The sequence below is a fragment of the Culex quinquefasciatus genome, chromosome 1, assembly GCF_015732765.1.
Source record: "Culex quinquefasciatus strain JHB chromosome 1, VPISU_Cqui_1.0_pri_paternal, whole genome shotgun sequence".
Lineage (NCBI taxonomy): Eukaryota > Metazoa > Arthropoda > Insecta > Diptera > Culicidae > Culex > Culex quinquefasciatus.
In genome coordinates this window covers 107,753,150-107,772,015 of record NC_051861.1, presented here as the reverse complement: position 1 = coordinate 107,772,015, position 18,866 = coordinate 107,753,150, and the positions used below count along the sequence as shown (strand labels likewise).

The window sequence follows — 18,866 nt, the reverse complement described above, 5'->3', positions numbered from 1 at the left end:
AAAAAATTTTGACAGGAACCTAGTACTACGTTCTGTTCAGAAACACATGCCAAACATTTTGCTACAAAAAGCTCATGAAAAGATGATTTCTATAAAAAGTTTTATAACAAATACTATTACGAAAATAAAAAAGGTGCAAAAAAAGTTTGTACACCTGTCGAAAAATTAACATAAATCATGTTATTTGTTGACAAATCACCATAAATCCAGTCTCCCAACTCCAAATAGGCATCCTTGACTGATTAAAAAAATAATTTGGATTGAATATAAAGTTTACTAACTATTTAGTATAAAAGTTTATATAACTCTGAAAATTCTATATAAAACTTAGATGTTTGGGTATCAAAAGATCGGAAATTTTATGCCCTTTCCGATGCCACATAGGTTGACTTGTGAATTGTGGACCGGTTCAGATGCCGGCGGATTTCACGATGACGTAATTCCGGGTTGGTACCCAATTCCAACGAAAAATCTATTCTATCGATACAGATACCCCCAAAACGGTGTTATACCCACTCCAAAATGTTTATTTAGCATTTCTATGGTAATATATTGACATTTAGTTAAATTAAAAGTTTGCAAAATTAAGTTTACATAAGTTTTATATAGAATTTCCAGAGTTATATAAACTTTTATACTAAGTACACCCAAAGGAAAAATATATCTCAAAATCTGCAACATTAGATTTGCTGCAGAAAATGTCATATTTTATAACATTTTTTGCAGCAAGCCCGTAGATCATTTTTGCCCGCGTGTAAAAATTTCAGCGATCTGCAGTTCTCACCAACACATATAAAGCTGGCCCGTCCCCGAGCAACATTCCAAAGAGAAGCATATGTTGGTGCTCTTTCACTCACTTTTCATCAAGCGTCCATGGCGCGGTGGTAGCGTATCGGATCAATAACCAAGAAGTTGGTGGTTCAATCCTCGTTCTGCTAAGTGTTTTTTTTGTGAAATACAACCAAAAAGCCGTCGGTAATGTCGATAATTGTCGGTAACGGGCAAAAATGTCATACTCCTATATCGCAAAAAATGCATGAGGACAGATTTCATGCAGATTTTGATATACTTTCATGCCGCCATGCATCACAATCATGCGACTGCCAGTTGGGTGTAGTTAGTAAACTTTATATTCAATCCAAATTATTTTTTTTATCTGTCGAGGATGCCTATTTGGAGATGGGAGACTGGATTTATGGTGATTTATCAACAAATATCATTATTTATGTTAATTTTTCGAAAGGTGTACACATCTTTTATGTACCTTTTTTATTTTCGTAATTGTATTTGTTATATAACTTTTTATAGAAATCATCTTTTCATGAGCTTTTTGTAGCAAAATGTCTGGCATAAGTTTCTGAACAAAACGTAGTACTAGGTTTCTGTCAACATTAAATTGTTTAGATGTTTCATCACAATATGTGCATAGTGCCCAAGCGGTGTAAATACTTTTTTTACATACTGTAGTACTAAGTTTCTGTCAAACTTTAAATTGTGTACATGTTTCATCACAAAATGTTCATGGGAGCAGCTGTGGCTGAATGGTTACAGTGTTTGCTTTGTAAGCGAATGGTTCTGGGTTCGATTCCCATCTGCTCCCATCGAGAAAGTTAAGGACATAGAAATACTTGAAATGCTGAATATAAACGAAAAATCAAAGTCGCCGAAGGCGGGGTTCGAACCCCCGTCCTTTGGATTGGTAAGCAAAATGCTAACCACTAGGCCATGGCGACTTGGTGAGCATAGACTGGAATTAGGAATACTGTTACAACCAACCCGCAACGCCTTTCGAGGTGTATCCTAGGGTTCTACCTCTCCTACTAACATTGAGTCCAAAACCTCCCTACAAACATCTATACCACTAAGGTGACGTAGGGGTCCTTGCGCACTTTAGATAGGTGTTTACTAACGATCCTTCATATCCCTGAGGATAGCTTGGACCCGGCCTGGACCCCCTTATGCCCTGGGCTGTATTACACACTCACCAAAAGATGAAGACATGGTATCTCCCGTGTTGGATTATTGTTCCGGATGAGGGTCTAACACAACCAGACCAAACAGAGGGATAAGCGTTGTGGAGCCTTCCGGTGGTGGGGCGTCCTCCAAATGCTAATGCTAATGCTAATGTTTCATCACAAAATGTTCATAGTGCCTTTTTTACTTTTTTTACATACTGTATATAGCGAAAAAATAATGTGCTTCAACTATCGGACTAACATTCCTCCCTTTCGTTGAACTGCAGGCTTCTTGGGAGGGCGCCGGTATTGACTAATAAAGTAGGGATCTTCAGAGGTTAAACAGTGAATGGATGGTTGGCTCTCACTGATCATTTTTGATTCATTGTTTAACTTCAGCTGATCTGTCAATAACGATGTAGCAGCTCATTGACAGTCAAACATGCTTATACTCATGCTCATGCTCTCCAAAATTTATCAAAAGTTTTCTTTTTAAAAATAATATTAATAGCAACTGATTTTTTCAATTGAGAATGAAATTTTTCATGATACAGAAAATTGTTTTTTACTGTTCACCTTTCTTCAATATTTGACAAAAAATTGTGGAAAATTTGATGATCTGATTAAAAAAAATCAAATTGATTCCAAAATAATCATAAGTCTTTTTGCTATGTTAAAATACGCTTTAGTTGCATTAAATTGGAAATGAAGACTTAGTGATTTTTCACGCTCAAAAATTACATTTTTTACGGGGACCATAATTTCAAAACATCACATTGCAAAGAAATTTCATGGATCATGAACAAAAATTAAACCGTGAAAATCTAATGTTAAAACTACAGAAATAACCATTTATAATTTTTTTTTTCAATTATTTTTTTGTCAATTATAAATTTTCTTCTAAAATTTAAGCGTGACTCTTATAAAAAATCTTTGTTAAAAATCTCAAAAAAAAATTAAATTGTCAATCAATCTTAAATTGCCATGCAGGCCTCATTTGGGAGGTCAAAAACAATTTTATAAAGCAGAATTAATTGAATCTTAAAAAAACACAAATTATTGGAATAGTTAATATTACGCTTTCCAATTGAAAAATATATATATAATTTACACAGAATTGCTTTATGTATGCCATAACTGTTGAGTGTTGTTATTTACCACCCATAAACCACGAGGACACTTTAGGGGGGGGGTGGGGGGAGACAGGGATTGTCCCACTTCATTAAAAAAAATGTTTGGAAATTGGCCACGAGGAGGGAGGGAGGGATTGAGATTTCAAAAAAGTGTCCACGTGGTTTATGGATGGTCCCTTATTTATAAAAAATGATTCAGGAAATTGTTAAACTTCACGGGATGTCACGGAAATTTACAAATTTCACGAATTTCACGCTGTTTGCGAAATCCTCAAAATTCGCTAACCCTAGAAATGATACATATAATAAAAAAAATGTCGAAAGATTTTTTCAATAAATTTTTCTGGCTTTTAAGCAATTCTCCGTGAAGACCAGAAAAGGAGTCATTTGTATTATTATTTTCAAGCAAAGTTAGCAATAATTAAAAAAGATACAGTCTGGGGACCATCCACAAACTTTTTTGGTATTCTCAAACCCCCCCCCCTCCCCTCCCCCTCTCGTGTATAATTGTCCAAACAAAAAAATCTTTTGTATGGAGCATGTTCCTAAACCCCCCTTCCAAGTGTCCACATGGTTTACCCTGACAGAAATACTCAATACTGAAAATCTCGTTTCTTTTTTTTCTCAATATGTTTTTGAGGTGATAAAAAAAAACATGTTTTGGGCCATTGAGAAGTATAGACAAAACAATTTTCCTCAAAGATATGTTTTTTTGAAAAATTCGAGTTTGTTTAAATTTGAAAAACGTATTCTTACAATTTTCAAAAATTACTTATAATTTAAACACGAAATTGCTTATTTTGTTTTTTTTTAATGTTTTTTTTTTTTTCAAGGTTTATGTTTCGCTTTTGGAGGTTAAATTCAGGGAAAACAATATATTTTGGATTTTTGTAAATAGTGCAACAAGTTTGTAATTAAATCTTGGAAAAATATATAAAAGAAAAGTTCACATTTTCAAATTTTAATTAACATGCAAATAAGACCTATCGTTGCCAACCTGTTATCAGTTAAATAATTAAGGCTGTTTGTAAAAAACTAATTTTTCTTCATTTAATTCTCAAAATCTCAAAATCCAAAAATAAAAGAAAAATAATTCTCAACCAGTTGATTTTATTTTCAGAACTATGGGCACTGTTTGAAAAATTCTAAAAATATTTTTTTGGCTTAAAATTAACTTTCAATTGGCTAAAACTAAAAAAAAGCTGTATCCGGGACCGTGGTGTGAGGGTAAGCGTTGTTGCCTTTCACTCAGTCGGCCTGGGTTCGATCTCAGAGGGTCCCGGTGGCATTTTTCGAGACGAGATTTGTCTGATCACGCCTTCCGTCGGACGGGGAAGTAAATCTTGGCCCCGGTCTAACCTATAGAGGGTTAGGTCGTTAGCTCAATCCAGGTGTAAGAGTCGTCTCCCTGGGTCCTGCCTCGGTGGAGTCGCTGGTAGGCAGTTGGACTCACAATCCAAAGGTCGTCAGTTCGAATCCCGGGGTGGATGGAAGCTAAGGTGTAAAAAGAGGTTTGCAATTCCTCAACAATCAAACCTTCTGACACTTAGTTTCGAGTAGGAATCTCGCAATCGAGAAAAAATAGGTGCTTTTTACTAGTATTTTTCAATTGCAAATTTAGGTTTTACATTAAAAAAAAATGTGTTGTGTTCATTTTCAACAAGTTTTGAGAAATCTAGTTTTCGCCTGTTTTGATCCCAAAAACAATAAAACATATAAAATGTTAAAAATACTGTTGTTGGGAATTCTACTTTTTGTGAAAAGAGTTAATCAAAAAAAGGTTTTTTTGTATAGAGTGTAACATAATAATAATGCAGATAAACTCCCTAAACACCATTATTTCAGTGTTTAAATGAAATTGCTTACTGAGCTACTGAAAATGTTCAATTTAAAAATTTCAAATTATTAAAAACACATGAATTTGTGTTTACAACTTGCAGCCTTGAGATTCTTTACTAAAATGAATTTAGATATGGATGAGTTTTGAAAAAATCGAATGAATAATGAAGTAATTCTAACCAACTAGTTGGATTGATTTTATTTCGTTATTTTGCTAATTTTTCAAAAATTTGATTGCTTTAAAATACAGAAATTTTTACTTCCTTCCTTCCAGCCAGCACTGTATTTGTGCGAAGAGTGTGTTTGGCTGACTTGGTCGGTTAGTCGTCGTCGTCGTCGCCAGAAAACCCGCGCTTTTCAACTCAGATTAAAGGCACTGCCCACACACACTTGACTTCTACGTGCGTTGGGGATTGGTCGCCGTTGAGGCGCAAAATTATAACACCGTTCGTTTGTTCATCAAAGTGCAAAACGCAAAAAAAAAGTGTTGTAGGGACCATTTGTAAAGTCACTAAAATTAAGGAGAGGGGTTGCAGTACAGCAGAACAATCGAGATGCAACAAAAGGAGCGATGATTGCATTAAAATAGCGATTAAATGTTACTTAAATTGAATTAAGCAAGCTGGATTGGAGGGAGCACACTAATTATAATAAAAATCTGTGTCATTTTACCATGTGTGTAGAAGAATAAGCTGTTGTTCGTTTTAAAGATTATTGAGAAGACAATAAAATTAATTCACGTTTGCTGGAAAAACGTGTTTTGCAACGAATGTTGAATAAGCTCAAAAACAACAACAGTGACGAAAAATAATACTTTTCGATACAAGAGCTGAAAATTTGAACAACCTCTGTCATTGAGCCTGCCGTAAAACTTGCACTTTAGTGTGCAATTCAATGGACCATGAGCCAGTTTAAATTAGCATGTTAACGTCGGGCGGATTGGCCATAATCGTCTTTCGATACCCCAAAAAAAAGTTGACCGCGCTCTCAACAAAAAAAAAACCCGTACAACTAAGCGATGCCAAATTTTCCTCGAAACGCGTAATTCATTAGGTATTCCAGGTGGGACACCTCGTGCCTCAATGTGACACCTCACTTTGTGCTGAGACAGAGAGAGAAAGGTCACAGCAGCGGTGGTGTAAAGTGAAGAAAAACGAGACAAAACGCCCATCCCATAGAGTCCACCAACATTGGATGGGCGTTGGACCTTGATCTTGGCTTGGCACGTTGTTTGTCACCAGCCAACCATTCCAGCCAACCGAGTCAGTATCGGGGAGGTCGCCTATTTGCTTGGTTTGAGTCATCTCTCTCTTCTGTAGAAGAGTGTTGTCCGCGGCGGGTAAAAGCTTTACAATACACAAATTTGTCACCAAGGTTGCACCTTGGGATCACAATCGTAAGACGTGTTCAAAATTTGTGAGTCGTCGTGGGCAATTGGACCACTAATATTTTGAATATTAGTAGGGGAGAGTGGGGAGACTTGATCCCTTTTTTTTGTATCGCACATAACTCTGTCAATTTCTCACAAAACTATAAACTTTTTGCATGAATTGAAAGCTTAAACATTCATCTATGTTTGGCTAATAAGGATATTTCATCAGATGAACTCTTCGAATCATGCCAAGCGTTTTAAAAAAATATTTTTTGCAATTCCGTCGTGAAACTAGTTACTTTTCCTGTCATTCTTGAACGACGAAATAGCCTACTTTTCTGTACCAAAAATAACAGAATCGAATAGCAACACTTTTCAAAATAAATGCTGAAAAGTTCTACTTTTCAGCACTGAAATGGGTGCTGAAAAGTTGAACTTTTCAGCACTAGTGTCGAAAAGTAACATTTTTCAATATTGTTTTGTTTTGAACGATGAATTTACTAAACACATGAATGTTTGACATAAAATTCCATTAAATAAGCGTTTTCGGAATTGCAAAAAATGTTATAAGCAACTCAATGCAAAACTTTATTTTTTCAGCACTCGTCGTATTTATCCAACTCGGTAAACCTCGTTGGATAAATGTACAACTCGTGCTGAAAAAATCTTCTTTTTGCAACTTGTTGTTTAAACTACTATTAAACCGGTATTTTAAAAATGTTAGGGGTAACTTGATCCCCCTTTCAACATTTTGAAGAAATCTCAAGCAAAATGATTCTTATTCATCCAAACTTTTAATTTTCTATAAGTTACAGCAATTTCACATAAAACCTGTACGTTTGTGTTCAAAATATAACAAGTTTATTATGTTAAATATTTAAAAACTCAAAATATTATTTTTTAGACCAAAATTTAGCATGTTTACAAAAGCAGGAAATTTTTGTTTACGAAACTTTTGAAAAATGGTTCAAACTGCAGTAAGTTATGTACTAAAGGAAACTATGTATGAAAACCCAGCTCAATTAATTAATCTTGAGGCTGATTCCAGTGACTGTAAAAATGCAGGGATCAAGTCTCCCTAAACGCACTTTTTTAAACAATTGATTGTAAAAATAATATGACGATAAATTTAACATCAAATGCGTAAGGGTTTTGGAGTAGATAAGTTTATCAAACAATTCATGTATAAAAAATATTTTTTTGAATAATTTTTGAGTGTTTTCTATACTTATCAAAACAAAGAAAAAAGATCTCTTGGAAGTTTTTTGCAGCTCGTTTTAGAAAAATGTGTGTAACTGAATCTAAACATTTTTTATTTTTTTCTTTGTTTTCTACAATGAGTTTTAGTTAATTTCGCACAACTTTCTAGAACAAAGCTAATTGTTTTACCCACATGCTGACGAGATACAGGCTTGGGATCAAGTGTCCCCGGGGATCAAGTCTCCCCACTCTCCCCTAAATATTAACAAAACTTATTCCTTATTAATATGTTATAACTATGATTTTCAATTAAAAGTAATTGCTTTTTATTAATTAGGTAGGGGAGTTTGGGGTAATATGGACAGTGGGGGTAATTTGGACAAACCTGGAAGTCTACCTGTCAGGCAACAAAAAAGTAACTTTCATGGTTGATCGAGTTTTTAAAACGATTAAGATAAATTTAGGGGGATTTAAAATGTTAATACACACAAAAAGGAATGTGAGCAATGAGAACTTTCACAAAACCCCTATTTTTTTAATTTAGATAAATTTATTTCAATATTCGAATTGATGCAAATCTGATTACTGCACATTTGGAGTTCATATAAAATCTAATGATGATTTTTTTAAATTAATTTCTTTGGCATTTCTAATTTCTTTATGCTGGTTTACAATAATATTCAACTTTAAAGGACTACGGAATCTTAAATTGAAAAAACTAACTAAATCCACCTATGTGGTTGATGCCTTCCTCACTTTTTACCAACAATGGGTAATATGAGTGGTTTGGACACATATTTCAGCTATTTTTTTTTAGGTCCAGAAAAATAAGTACACAAATATAACTTAAGTTGTCATAACTCGAGACAGGGTTGCTAGATTTTCAATTACAGTATGTAAAAAAAGTATTTACACCCCTTGGGCACTATGCACATTTTGTGATGAAACATGTAAAAAATTTAAAGTTCGACAGGAACCTAGTACTACGTTTTGTTCAGAAACTCATGCCAAACATTTTGCTACAAAAAGCTCATGAAAAGATGATTTCTATAAAAAGTTATATAACAAATACTATTACGAAAATAAAAAAGGTGCAAAAAAAGTTTGTACACCTTTCGAAAATTTAACATAAATAATGTTATTTGTTGACAAATCACCAACAATCCAGTCTCCCAACTCCAAATAGGCATCCTTGACTGATTAAAAAAATAATTTGGATTGAATATAAAGTTTACTAACTACTTAGTATATAAGTTTATATAACTCTGGAAATTCTATATAAAACTTATCTAAACTTAATTTTGCAAACTTTTAATTCAACTAAATGTCAATATATTACCATAGAATTGCTAAATAAACATTTTGGAGTGGGTATTACACCGTTTTGGGGGTATATGTATCGATAGAATGGATTTTTCGTTGGAATTTCGTACCAACCCGGAATTACGTCGTAGGAAAATCCGCCGGGATCCGAACCGGTCCACGATTCACAAGTCAACCTATGTGGAATCGGAAAGGGCATAAAATTTCCGATCTTTTGATACCCATACATCCAGGTTTTCTATAAAACCCACGTTTTTAAATACCTAAGCAAAAACGTTGTTATGGTTTCGTTTGAGCAACCTGCCAAAAATGTATGGAATTTCGTAATTTTTGTTCTCGTGGATCAAACTTACTTTTTGCCCAGGTATTTAAAAACGTAGGTTTTAAAGAAAACCTAGATGTATGGGTATCAAAAGATCGGAAATTTTATGCCCTTTCCGATTCCACATAGGTTGACTTGTGAATCGTGGACCGGTTCGGATCCCGGCGGATTTTCCTACGACGTAATTCCGGGTTGGTACGAAATTCCAACGAAAAATCCATTCTATCGATACATATACCCCCAAAACGGTGTAATACCCACTCCAAAATGTTTATTTAGCAATTCTATGGTAATATATTGACATTTAGTTGAATTAAAAGTTTGCAAAATTAAGTTTAGATAAGTTTTATATAGAATTTCCAGAGTTATATAAACTTATATACTAAGTAGTTAATCAATTTTATATTCAATCCAAATTATTTTTTTAATCAGTCAAGGATGCCTATTTGGAGTTGGGAGACTGGATTGTTGGTGAATTGTCAACAAATAAAATTATTTATGTTAATTTTTCGAAAGGTGCACAAACTTTTTTGCACCTTTTTTATTTTTGTAATAGTATTTGTTATATTACTTTTTATAGAAATCATCTATTCATGAGCTTTTTGTAGCAAAATGTTTGGCATGAGTTTCTGAACAAAACGTAGTACTAGGTTCCTGTCAAACTTTAATTTTTTTACATGTTTCATCACAAAATGTGCATAGTGCCCAAGGGGTGTAAATACTTTTTTTACATACTGTATGTAGACTCATTGGAAAGGTCTCTTGATTACCTAACCAACGATGATTTGGATGATGGTTCCGGACATCGTTTACATACATTTAAGTGAGATCCGGCTTCAAAAAAGTACATCAATATTACTTAAGTCGGGATATCTCGAGACAGGGTTGCCAGATCTTCAATGTTTTGAACTCGTTGGAAAGGTCATTTGATAACCTAACCAACGATGGGTCGGATGATGGATCCGGACATAGTTTACATACATTTAAGTAAGATCCGGCTTCAAAAAAGTACATAAATATCACTTAAGTGGTCATAACTCGAGACAGGGTTGCCAGATCTTCAATTATGTGGACTCGTTGGAAGGGTCTCTCAATTATCTAACCAATGATGGGTCCAATGATGGATCCGGACATAGTTTACATACATTTAAGTAAGATCCGGCTTCAAAAAAGTACATAAATATCACTTAAGTGGTTATAACTCGAGACAGGGTTGCCAGATCTTCAATTATGTGGACTCGTTGGAAGGGTCTCTCAATTATCTAACCAATGATGGGTCCAATGATGGATCCGGACATCGTTTACATACATTTAAGTGAGATCCGGCTTCAAAAAAGTACATAAATATCACTTAAGTGGTCATAACTCGAGACAGGGTTGCCAGATCTTCGATATTGTGGACTCGTTGGAAAGGTATTTTGATTACCTAACCAACGATGGATTGGATATTGGATCCGAACATCGTTTACATGCATATAATTGAGATCCGGATATATGTGAAAACACATTTTTATACATAACTTTTGAACTACTTATCGAAACTTCAAACAATTCAATAGCGATGTATGGGACCCTAAACCAAGTCGAATGCAATTGGTTCGATCAAAATCGGTTCAGCCAGTGCTGAGAAAACTTGGCAAGATTTTTGAACACATACATACATACACACACACACACATACACACACACAGACATTTGTTCAGTTTTCTATTCTGAGTCGATATGTATATATGAAGGTGGGTCTGAGCTTTTAATAAAAAGTTCATTTTTAGAGCAGGATTATAGCCTTACCTCAGTGAGGAAGGCAAAATGATAGTTTCAGGTTAATAAGTTCAATATAAAGATTGGTTTCGATAAATCTAAACGATACCTTAATCACTATAAACTTTACTTGTGCCTAATCCAGAATCAATGTTTAAATCATTTTCACAATGAATGATTAAATTATGTATACTACACTGAACTATTTGTTATCTTCCTATTGAATTATAATTCTATCACAACATCATTATTTAAACCTTTTATGATATATTGTGAGCAAAAAACACTTAAAACATAAAAAGCAATTACAAAACCAGGTTGAAGGATATAAAACATGCTCAAAAAATCAAATGTTAAACTTATTCTTCAACATGTGTCCAAATTACCCCCAAAAAAGGTGTCCATATTACCCCACAAGGCATGTCCAAATTACCCCATAGGGATGTTCATATTACCCTCACACAAAAATGTGGGGGTAATTTGGACACCTTTTAATTTTTGCGATTAAAGTGGGTTTTTCATCAAAATTTATCGAAATAAATGAAATTTTTCCATAAAATATCCATACAGCCCGTGGCAGAGCAATTTCCTTATATATTTTCGATTTTATATTTTCAGGGGACTCACAAAGGCATCATTTGCGCTAGAGTTTAGAATGGTGTAAAATTTGGTACCGGAATTATGATTTTTTGAAAACAAGTGATAATGGGAAATTATCTAAAATATTGTCAAACTAAATTTCAACTTTGCAAAACATATTTTTTTGATAAAGTGCACCATTTTCAAGTGTTGAACACAAAGTGGTATATTTGAAAAAAAAATGTTCTGGAATGGAAATATACTCCAGAAAGGAAAAGTACCACTACAAAAAATATTTCCGAAAATCTGGAAAAAAAATCCTACATTTTTCCTTTTTTGACTCTGTTGATCGGACTGCTGGCTGCGGCTGAGATACAACCTCTTAAAGTTTAAATTTTGTGAAAAGTTTAGCTTTCTTATTGGCATCTAATGTTTTTCAATACTAAAAAGGGAAAATTTTGCTAAATTTTCTGCTCTTTTCAATAAAGAATAAGAAATTTGGAGATGTCTAAATCCCAGCATTTTTAAGCCCATTTAGAAAGTTATCCTTGATTATAGAACTTCGAAATTATTTTTATTGAATTTTTGCTCTTTTCACAATTTTACTTTTTAACATTCAAAATCTAACCAACAGTTTCCGAAATATCGCGAATTAAAAAAAAGGGTTCAATAAAATGACAAATGAAAAACTAATTTTTCACAAAATTTTAAGTTTAAGAGGCTGTATCTCACCAGCAGCTAGCAGTCCGATCAACAGAGTCAATAAAGGAAAATTGTTGGAAATTTCCTCAGATTTTCAAAATATTTTTGCAGGGGTTCTTTTCATTAGTAAAGTATTTTTAAAATTACAAAATCAAAATCTGATTTATGGATTTGGAAAAGATTTACGTTTGTTTTCATGTGGAAAAAAAATATTTTCTGATTTATAAAAGTAAAATTCCTGACAACTTTCCCCCTTTTTAAATTGTTCTAAAAAACTCTCATTGTTTATCAAAATTTGATAATTTCCAATACATTTAAACATTTTTCAATTGGCCAATGCAAATATTTTTCAAAGTTATTGTAACTCGACGTTTAAGGGTGGAAGGAAAAAAAAATGAAATCACAAGCCAGAATTTCAACATTTCAATGAATACTACCATTGGAAAATGCAATATGAGTCATTCCAGGTCAACTGAGTACACTTTTGGACTCGACCTTCACCGATTTGGACCAAACTTGGAGAGAACGTTCATCTATTGATAGTTAACAGAATCCCAAGTTTGGTGCTTTGGTGCTATTTTTGACGATTTTCTAGGAAACTTTTTTTTCTTTTAATCATTACTTTGCAACTATTTGAGCAAAAGACTTTCTACAGGTTGCATTTCATAGAAAATGTCCAAGGAATTCGATAAAAATAAAATTTTAACCCTTAAATGCCCACATATATTATATTTTAACGATTTTTCTATTAAAATTCAGTTTTGACCAATTCCTTATATTTTTATTTGTTTTATTTAATCACCATCATGTTCCCCGGATAATTTTACATAATAATCATTGTAAACCTCAAACTAAAATGAACTATTGGCGAGATACAGGGATTTTACTGAAAAAAAGTTTGATTTTGCCCTGCACTCTGTCCTATGAATTCAAATCCGAAATAAGTTTCTCACATATAAAAACCGAACTATGCAGGATTCATCCCTTTTTGTTGAAAAGTACACCATGTACTGTTAATTACAAGACTGCTTGTTTACATTTAGTCTATGGCCCATTTCTAGAGTTTTTTTTTTGAAAAGGTCCTATAAACCAAATTTTCAATTTTTGCTTTTTTGGTGTTTTTAGAACCGCCTTGAGTCAGGGGTATTCAAAAACACCCAAAAAGCAAAAAATGAAAATTTGGTTTATAGTGTAAAAGTATAACTTTTGAAAAGATCTGTACTGCCCATGTTCCATAAATCGAGCCAAACATTTCATTAGGGCACAAAACCAAAACGTAAACATTCGGGATTATTCCACTATTCCATTCATTAGTACACTCCCTACATGCCCTCCAAGAATCAGATTGATAACAAACAATTTCCTATTGAAAAAATCAAAAACTCAAAAGGGCCCATAAGAATGTTCACTCCGAACCAGAAAAAAGTTCAATTGTGCCCTTTTCTTTTTCGTTAGTTTTTCGTAGTTGAGGAACTTTCTACGTTAAAAAGTGAACTTTTCATCATTCTTAACACTAATTCACTTCAAAACAACGTTTGGTTTACGTCTCACCAAAGATTTCTGCAGAAAAAAACTTCGCCGAAACACAATATTTAATACGGTCCCGCGGATGCTGTTCAGTACACATTTGAAGAATTTTTATGTTTCACATGCCTTATTCTCACCATTCGATCACAAAACTTCACCAATTAACATAATGTTCGCTGAATTCCTCATTATTTCTAACTGAACAAAAGGTCCCATAAACATCATTCAACACAACAATCGGATGACAGCACTTTAGTGCCCTTTCAATTCTCTTCGAAATTGCATTTAGAAAGGGCCCATTATGCACAGCAGTTGGAAAGCTAAAAGGGCCTAATAACGAGATTTTTTTAAATAATGAGTTTTATAGCGAAAATCAACATAAATTAAAAAGCATTCAAGCAGAGCTGAGGAAAATGATGTGTTTTATCGTATCATAAGTAAAAATACCATCAGTCAAGCTTCTTTTTTAAATAGGAATTGAAACAAGTTGTGCACTTTTTGCAAGCGATTTTCTCGAATCGCGGTTTTTGGTTTTGTGCCCTAATGAAATGTTTGGCTCGAAATGTCCCATATGCAAAAACAATAAGATGAGAAAAACGCATTTGAATTTTGTCCCACACATAAGGCTACGTGTTAAGTTTTCACGGAAAAACTGAATTTCCTCCTGATTCCTAGCACAAAGCACTAAATGTTGTAGGCTTTTCTGAAAGATCACACGATTTTGAACCAAACTGCATCAATAACTCAAAAGCGATGTAAATGTATATGAAACATTTATGCGATCAGGGGCAGTACACAATTATCACTTTTTTTGTGAAAACGTTTTGTACATTTTGTAAATGGCCAAAGTGTTTTCGTGATAATTTAGACACTCCCAACTATGATATCCCTCATAAATGACTTTTTATACATGCTTTTTAAATCATAGTTCAGATAGAAATCCATTCCACAAATTCATCGTTTAACCAAAGACAAACAGAAGATTCTTTTCGTATAAATAGTAAATAAACCAAGTATTATGCTAGCGCAATCTGGTGAGAATTTGACCAAATAGTCGCCAATAACCTTCACGGGCATAATCATCTTACGTCATTTGAGCTCTATACGGCTTGGCTAGTTTAGCTACTCGACAATAGATGGCGCTAGCTTAAATTCAAATTTAAATAATCGATTAAACACTTCACAAAATGTTCTTAGAATCATGTCCGCTTGTCTACGACTCAAGTATCCCAACCGTGTGTATGACTTATCGGAACTTCCCGCCCTTGCACAACCGCGCGCGCGGCAAATGTTGTTGTCCTGAAGTTCTTCAAACCACCTCAACTCAACAATCTTCACCCGCATGATTTGTTTACACACTGACCAAACGCACTCTTTTAAGACAATCTCCCAACATGTCGATGTTCAACGATACGTACCCCACTCAACAGCGTGTTTAAAGTTATCTCTCTCACGCAAGAACCCCAGAGGCTCTAATAACCTAATCACACATGTTAATCGCTCAAAAGTCGCGTCGAAACTGGCTGGCCGATATCGGACGACCAGCCAGCGTGAGTTGGACCTTGCACGAACAGTGTAGGTCGTACAAGCGGTACCAGTGTGGTGGACTCTCTTGCAATCAGAAACACGCCGGGTGATACGAGCTCCGCGTGGAGTTCAAGTGGTTCTTGTCATGACTACACGGAAAAAATGAGGCAAATGTTAGCTCCAAACTGTCAGAAAAGTTCTGGTTTTGAAAACTAGGTGGCAGTCCAAATGATCTTTTGTATCATGGATTAATTCTTGCTCAAAAAAAGAGATGGCGACACAAGTTATTAAAAGAATGTCATATTTTAGAAAATTTTTAATATCCATTTCTCAGTGCACCCTAAGTTCATGGATACATCACTATAGAAGAGCCACCACCGCCGGGTTCCCCTCCTACTAACAGCTGTTGAGGTGTAGTTACCGGACGTGGAATGTGACGTGCGATCGCGCAAATAGTCCGTAGTAACACACATTTTGTAGCTCGAGGTGCGATGCGACGATGACCAAGTTTTGCTACAACTTTTAGGTATTTGTTCCGCCTCTCTGGGTTAAGTGCGAGAGTTGAATCAGTTGAATAGGTGTAAGCGACGAACCCCCGCCCCTCCGATTTTAACGGTCTCCATTGATGATGGTATATGTACGGTGTCATTCTGGCTTCATCTAATGGACAAACGGATAAGTACATCGTCATTTGAACTGATTGGATGAATAATGCAGCTCAGCGAGTGCGTGATCCAAGTTCAGCTGATTTGAATGGAAACGGTGATCAGTTGTGTAGGTAGAAGCACTCTTGGCTGGTTATTTTCAAGTATCTAACTAAAAACTAAAAACTAAAAACTAAAAACTAAAAACTAAAAACTAAAAACTAAAAACTAAAAACTAAAAACTAAAAACTAAAAACTAAAAACTAAAAACTAAAAACTAAAAACTAAAAACTAAAAACTAAAAACTAAAAACTAAAAACTAAAAACTAAAAACTAAAAACTAAAAACTAAAAACTAAAAACTAAAAACTAAAAACTAAAAACTAAAAACTAAAAACTAAAAACTAAAAACTAAAAACTAAAAACTAAAAACTAAAAACTAAAAACTAAAAACTAAAAACTAAAAACTAAAAACTAAAAACTAAAAACGAACAATTTTAATCATTTTGGTCATTTTGGTCATTTTGGTCATTTTGGTCATTTTGGTCATTTTGGTCATTTTGGTCATTTTGGTCATTTTGGTCATTTTGGTCATTTTGGTCATTTTGGTCATTTTGGTCATTTTGGTCATTTTGGTCATTTTGGTCATTTTATCATTTTATCATTTTGGTCATTTTGGTCATTCTATCATTTTATCATTTTATCATTTGGTCATTTTATCATTTATCATTTTATCATTTATCATTTTATCATTTGGTCATTTTATCATTGGTCATTTTATCATTTGGTCATTTGGTCATTTTATCATCTTGGTCATTTTATCATTTGGTCATTTTGGTCATTTTATCATTTATCATTTTGGTCATTTTGGTCATTTTGGTCATTTTAATCATTTTAATCATTTGGTCATTTTGGTCATTTTATCATTTATCATTTTGGTCATTTTGGTCATTTTGGTCATTTGGTCATTTTGGTCATTTTGGTCATTTTGGTCATTTTATCATTTTGGTCATTTTGGTCATTTTGGTCATTTTGGTCATTTTGGTCATTTTGGTCATTTTGGTCATTTTGGTCATTTTAATCATTTTGGTCATTTTGGTCATTTTGGTCATTTTGGTCATTTTGGTCATTTTGGTCATTTTGGTCATTTTGGTCAAGTCAAGTCAAGTCAAGTCAAGTCAAGTCAAGTCAAGTCAAGTCAAGTCAACGGACAAAAGGATCAAAATTGAAAAAATCTTGGAAAAAATGGAAAAATGGACAAAATGGACAAAATTGACAAATTAGCAAGTTAAATAGAAAAATAAATAAAAGACAACTTTAAAATTTATGATTCTTCTTTATTCGAACTCGATAAACTCGTCGACGTCACAATAGAACTAAAACGACACCTTCCCCAAACCTTCCCTTTCTGTCTCTCTGCCTTACCTTAAGTAACGTTACGGGGGATCTTACTCTCTCAGATTGCATTATGTTTTTGCTTCTAAACCAACATTAGAATTGTATCACCTTAAAATTACGTGTTGTGTGTGTTTGTGTTTTCAATAAAGTGCGCGCAATTCGCCATCAAATAATACTCTCGTGTTCACACCTTCTCCGCCAGCAGCCGCACCTGGTCCTGGCCGCCATCCGGGCTGAGCTTGATCACTTTGTGCTTGCCAGTGGCCGCGCTCGGATCGTACCCGTACAGGAAGATCGACCCGATGACGAGCGCCGCGCCGACGGTGAACTGCATCGTGAGCGTAAAGTCGAACAGATACATCGAGGCGACGCAGGAGATGATGATGGCGAGCGAGGTGGCGAATCCTTTCAGGATGTTGTCGGCGTACTTGACGACGACGGCGACGATGAGGCCACCGCCGGCCTGCAGGATGATTAGGTAGGTGATGAAGCCGTCGTAGCCGAAGAAGAACCCGTTGGCGGAGAGTTTGGAGCCGTCGTTGACGATGCAGGTGAGCAGGCCGAAGGGGAGGGAGAGCAGCGAGAGTTGGATGTTGCGCATCCAGATGGAGATGTCGGCGCCTTTGAGCATCTTCTCGAAGTAGATTCCGGCGAAGCCAGACAGGAAGCAGGCGCCGAGGGCGGCGCTGAAGCCGAGAAGACGGTTTTGCTCGGGTTCACCGGGCATTTGTTGTTGGCGGGAAGCGGCGGTTCCGCTGGAGTCGGTTTGCGCCAGTTGGACGCTGGCCACGCCGATGACCAGGGCCACGAGGGCGGCCCACTGCGTTGGGAGGAGTCGCTTGCGGAGGATGATCACGGCGAAGACGGCCGTCGTCAGGATTTTCAGCTGGTACGTGACCTGGTAGGTGGCCGCGTCCAGGTGGGAAGCGGACACGTACAGCAGGTTGTTCTGCAGGATGTACAGGAAGGACGGAACGCAGATCTTGAGCGTGTCCATCGGTTGCTTCACGATCGTGTTGTGAAGGGTCGCCTTGAGCCGCAGCATGCTTTTGCCCTCCTCCAGGAAAACCAGCACCAGGCTGGTGGCCAGTTTGACCACCTCGGCCATTACGACGGCCGTCGAGCTGAGAAACATGTCGCCGGGCCGGGTCCGGGCGTAACGCATGCTAAGGCCGAGGATGGCATTCTGCAGGGTGAGCGTCACCAGGCTCAGATATTTCAGGTTGCTGTTGTTGGGCTCTGTGAACAAGTGTCCCGATTAGTCACTTAACTTACAAAATTAGCAAATTCTTACTCGGTGCCATCGCGGTGCGAATTTGGTCAAAACCAGTTTTCTTAGCTCCCTGCTTGGAATCGTTCCAATTTCAAGTTAAACTGAAGGTTGCTCAATATCTAAACTGTTTCATCTCTATCTTGCGTGTCACAATCGTTGAAACTAACTACTTTAACCATCAAACCGTGCTTAAACCACTTAAAAATAAATCGAAATTCGTCTCGTTCAAAATTGTTTAAAAACCATCTTCAGAATTTTTTGATTACGTTGACAGAATTGCATCTCCGGCTAGCTATCTCGCTTCACCGCTCC

General features: G+C 35.5%; 2 protein-coding genes across 2 annotated transcripts in view; both read right to left on the bottom strand.

The window, feature by feature from the left end:
* LOC6036989 overlaps window positions 1–15,237 on the bottom strand; it is a 201,934-nt gene extending 186,697 nt beyond the window's left edge. Inside the window, exon 1 of the mRNA XM_038255340.1 lies at window positions 15,132–15,237. The gene's annotated coding sequence lies outside the window, so the exon portion shown is untranslated. The remainder of the gene's footprint in view (window positions 1–15,131) is intronic.
* Window positions 15,238–17,199: 1,962 nt separating this feature from the next.
* On the bottom strand, window positions 17,200–18,864 carry LOC6041292 (UDP-N-acetylglucosamine transporter). Its single transcript, XM_001850524.2, has 2 exons — window positions 18,576–18,864; window positions 17,200–18,520 (listed from the first exon to the last, which is right to left on the bottom strand). Exons 1-2 carry the CDS (start codon window positions 18,583–18,585, stop codon window positions 17,466–17,468), a joined length of 1,065 nt encoding a protein of 354 aa, XP_001850576.1. The 5' UTR covers window positions 18,586–18,864; the 3' UTR covers window positions 17,200–17,465.
* Window positions 18,865–18,866: the final 2 nt, after the last annotated feature.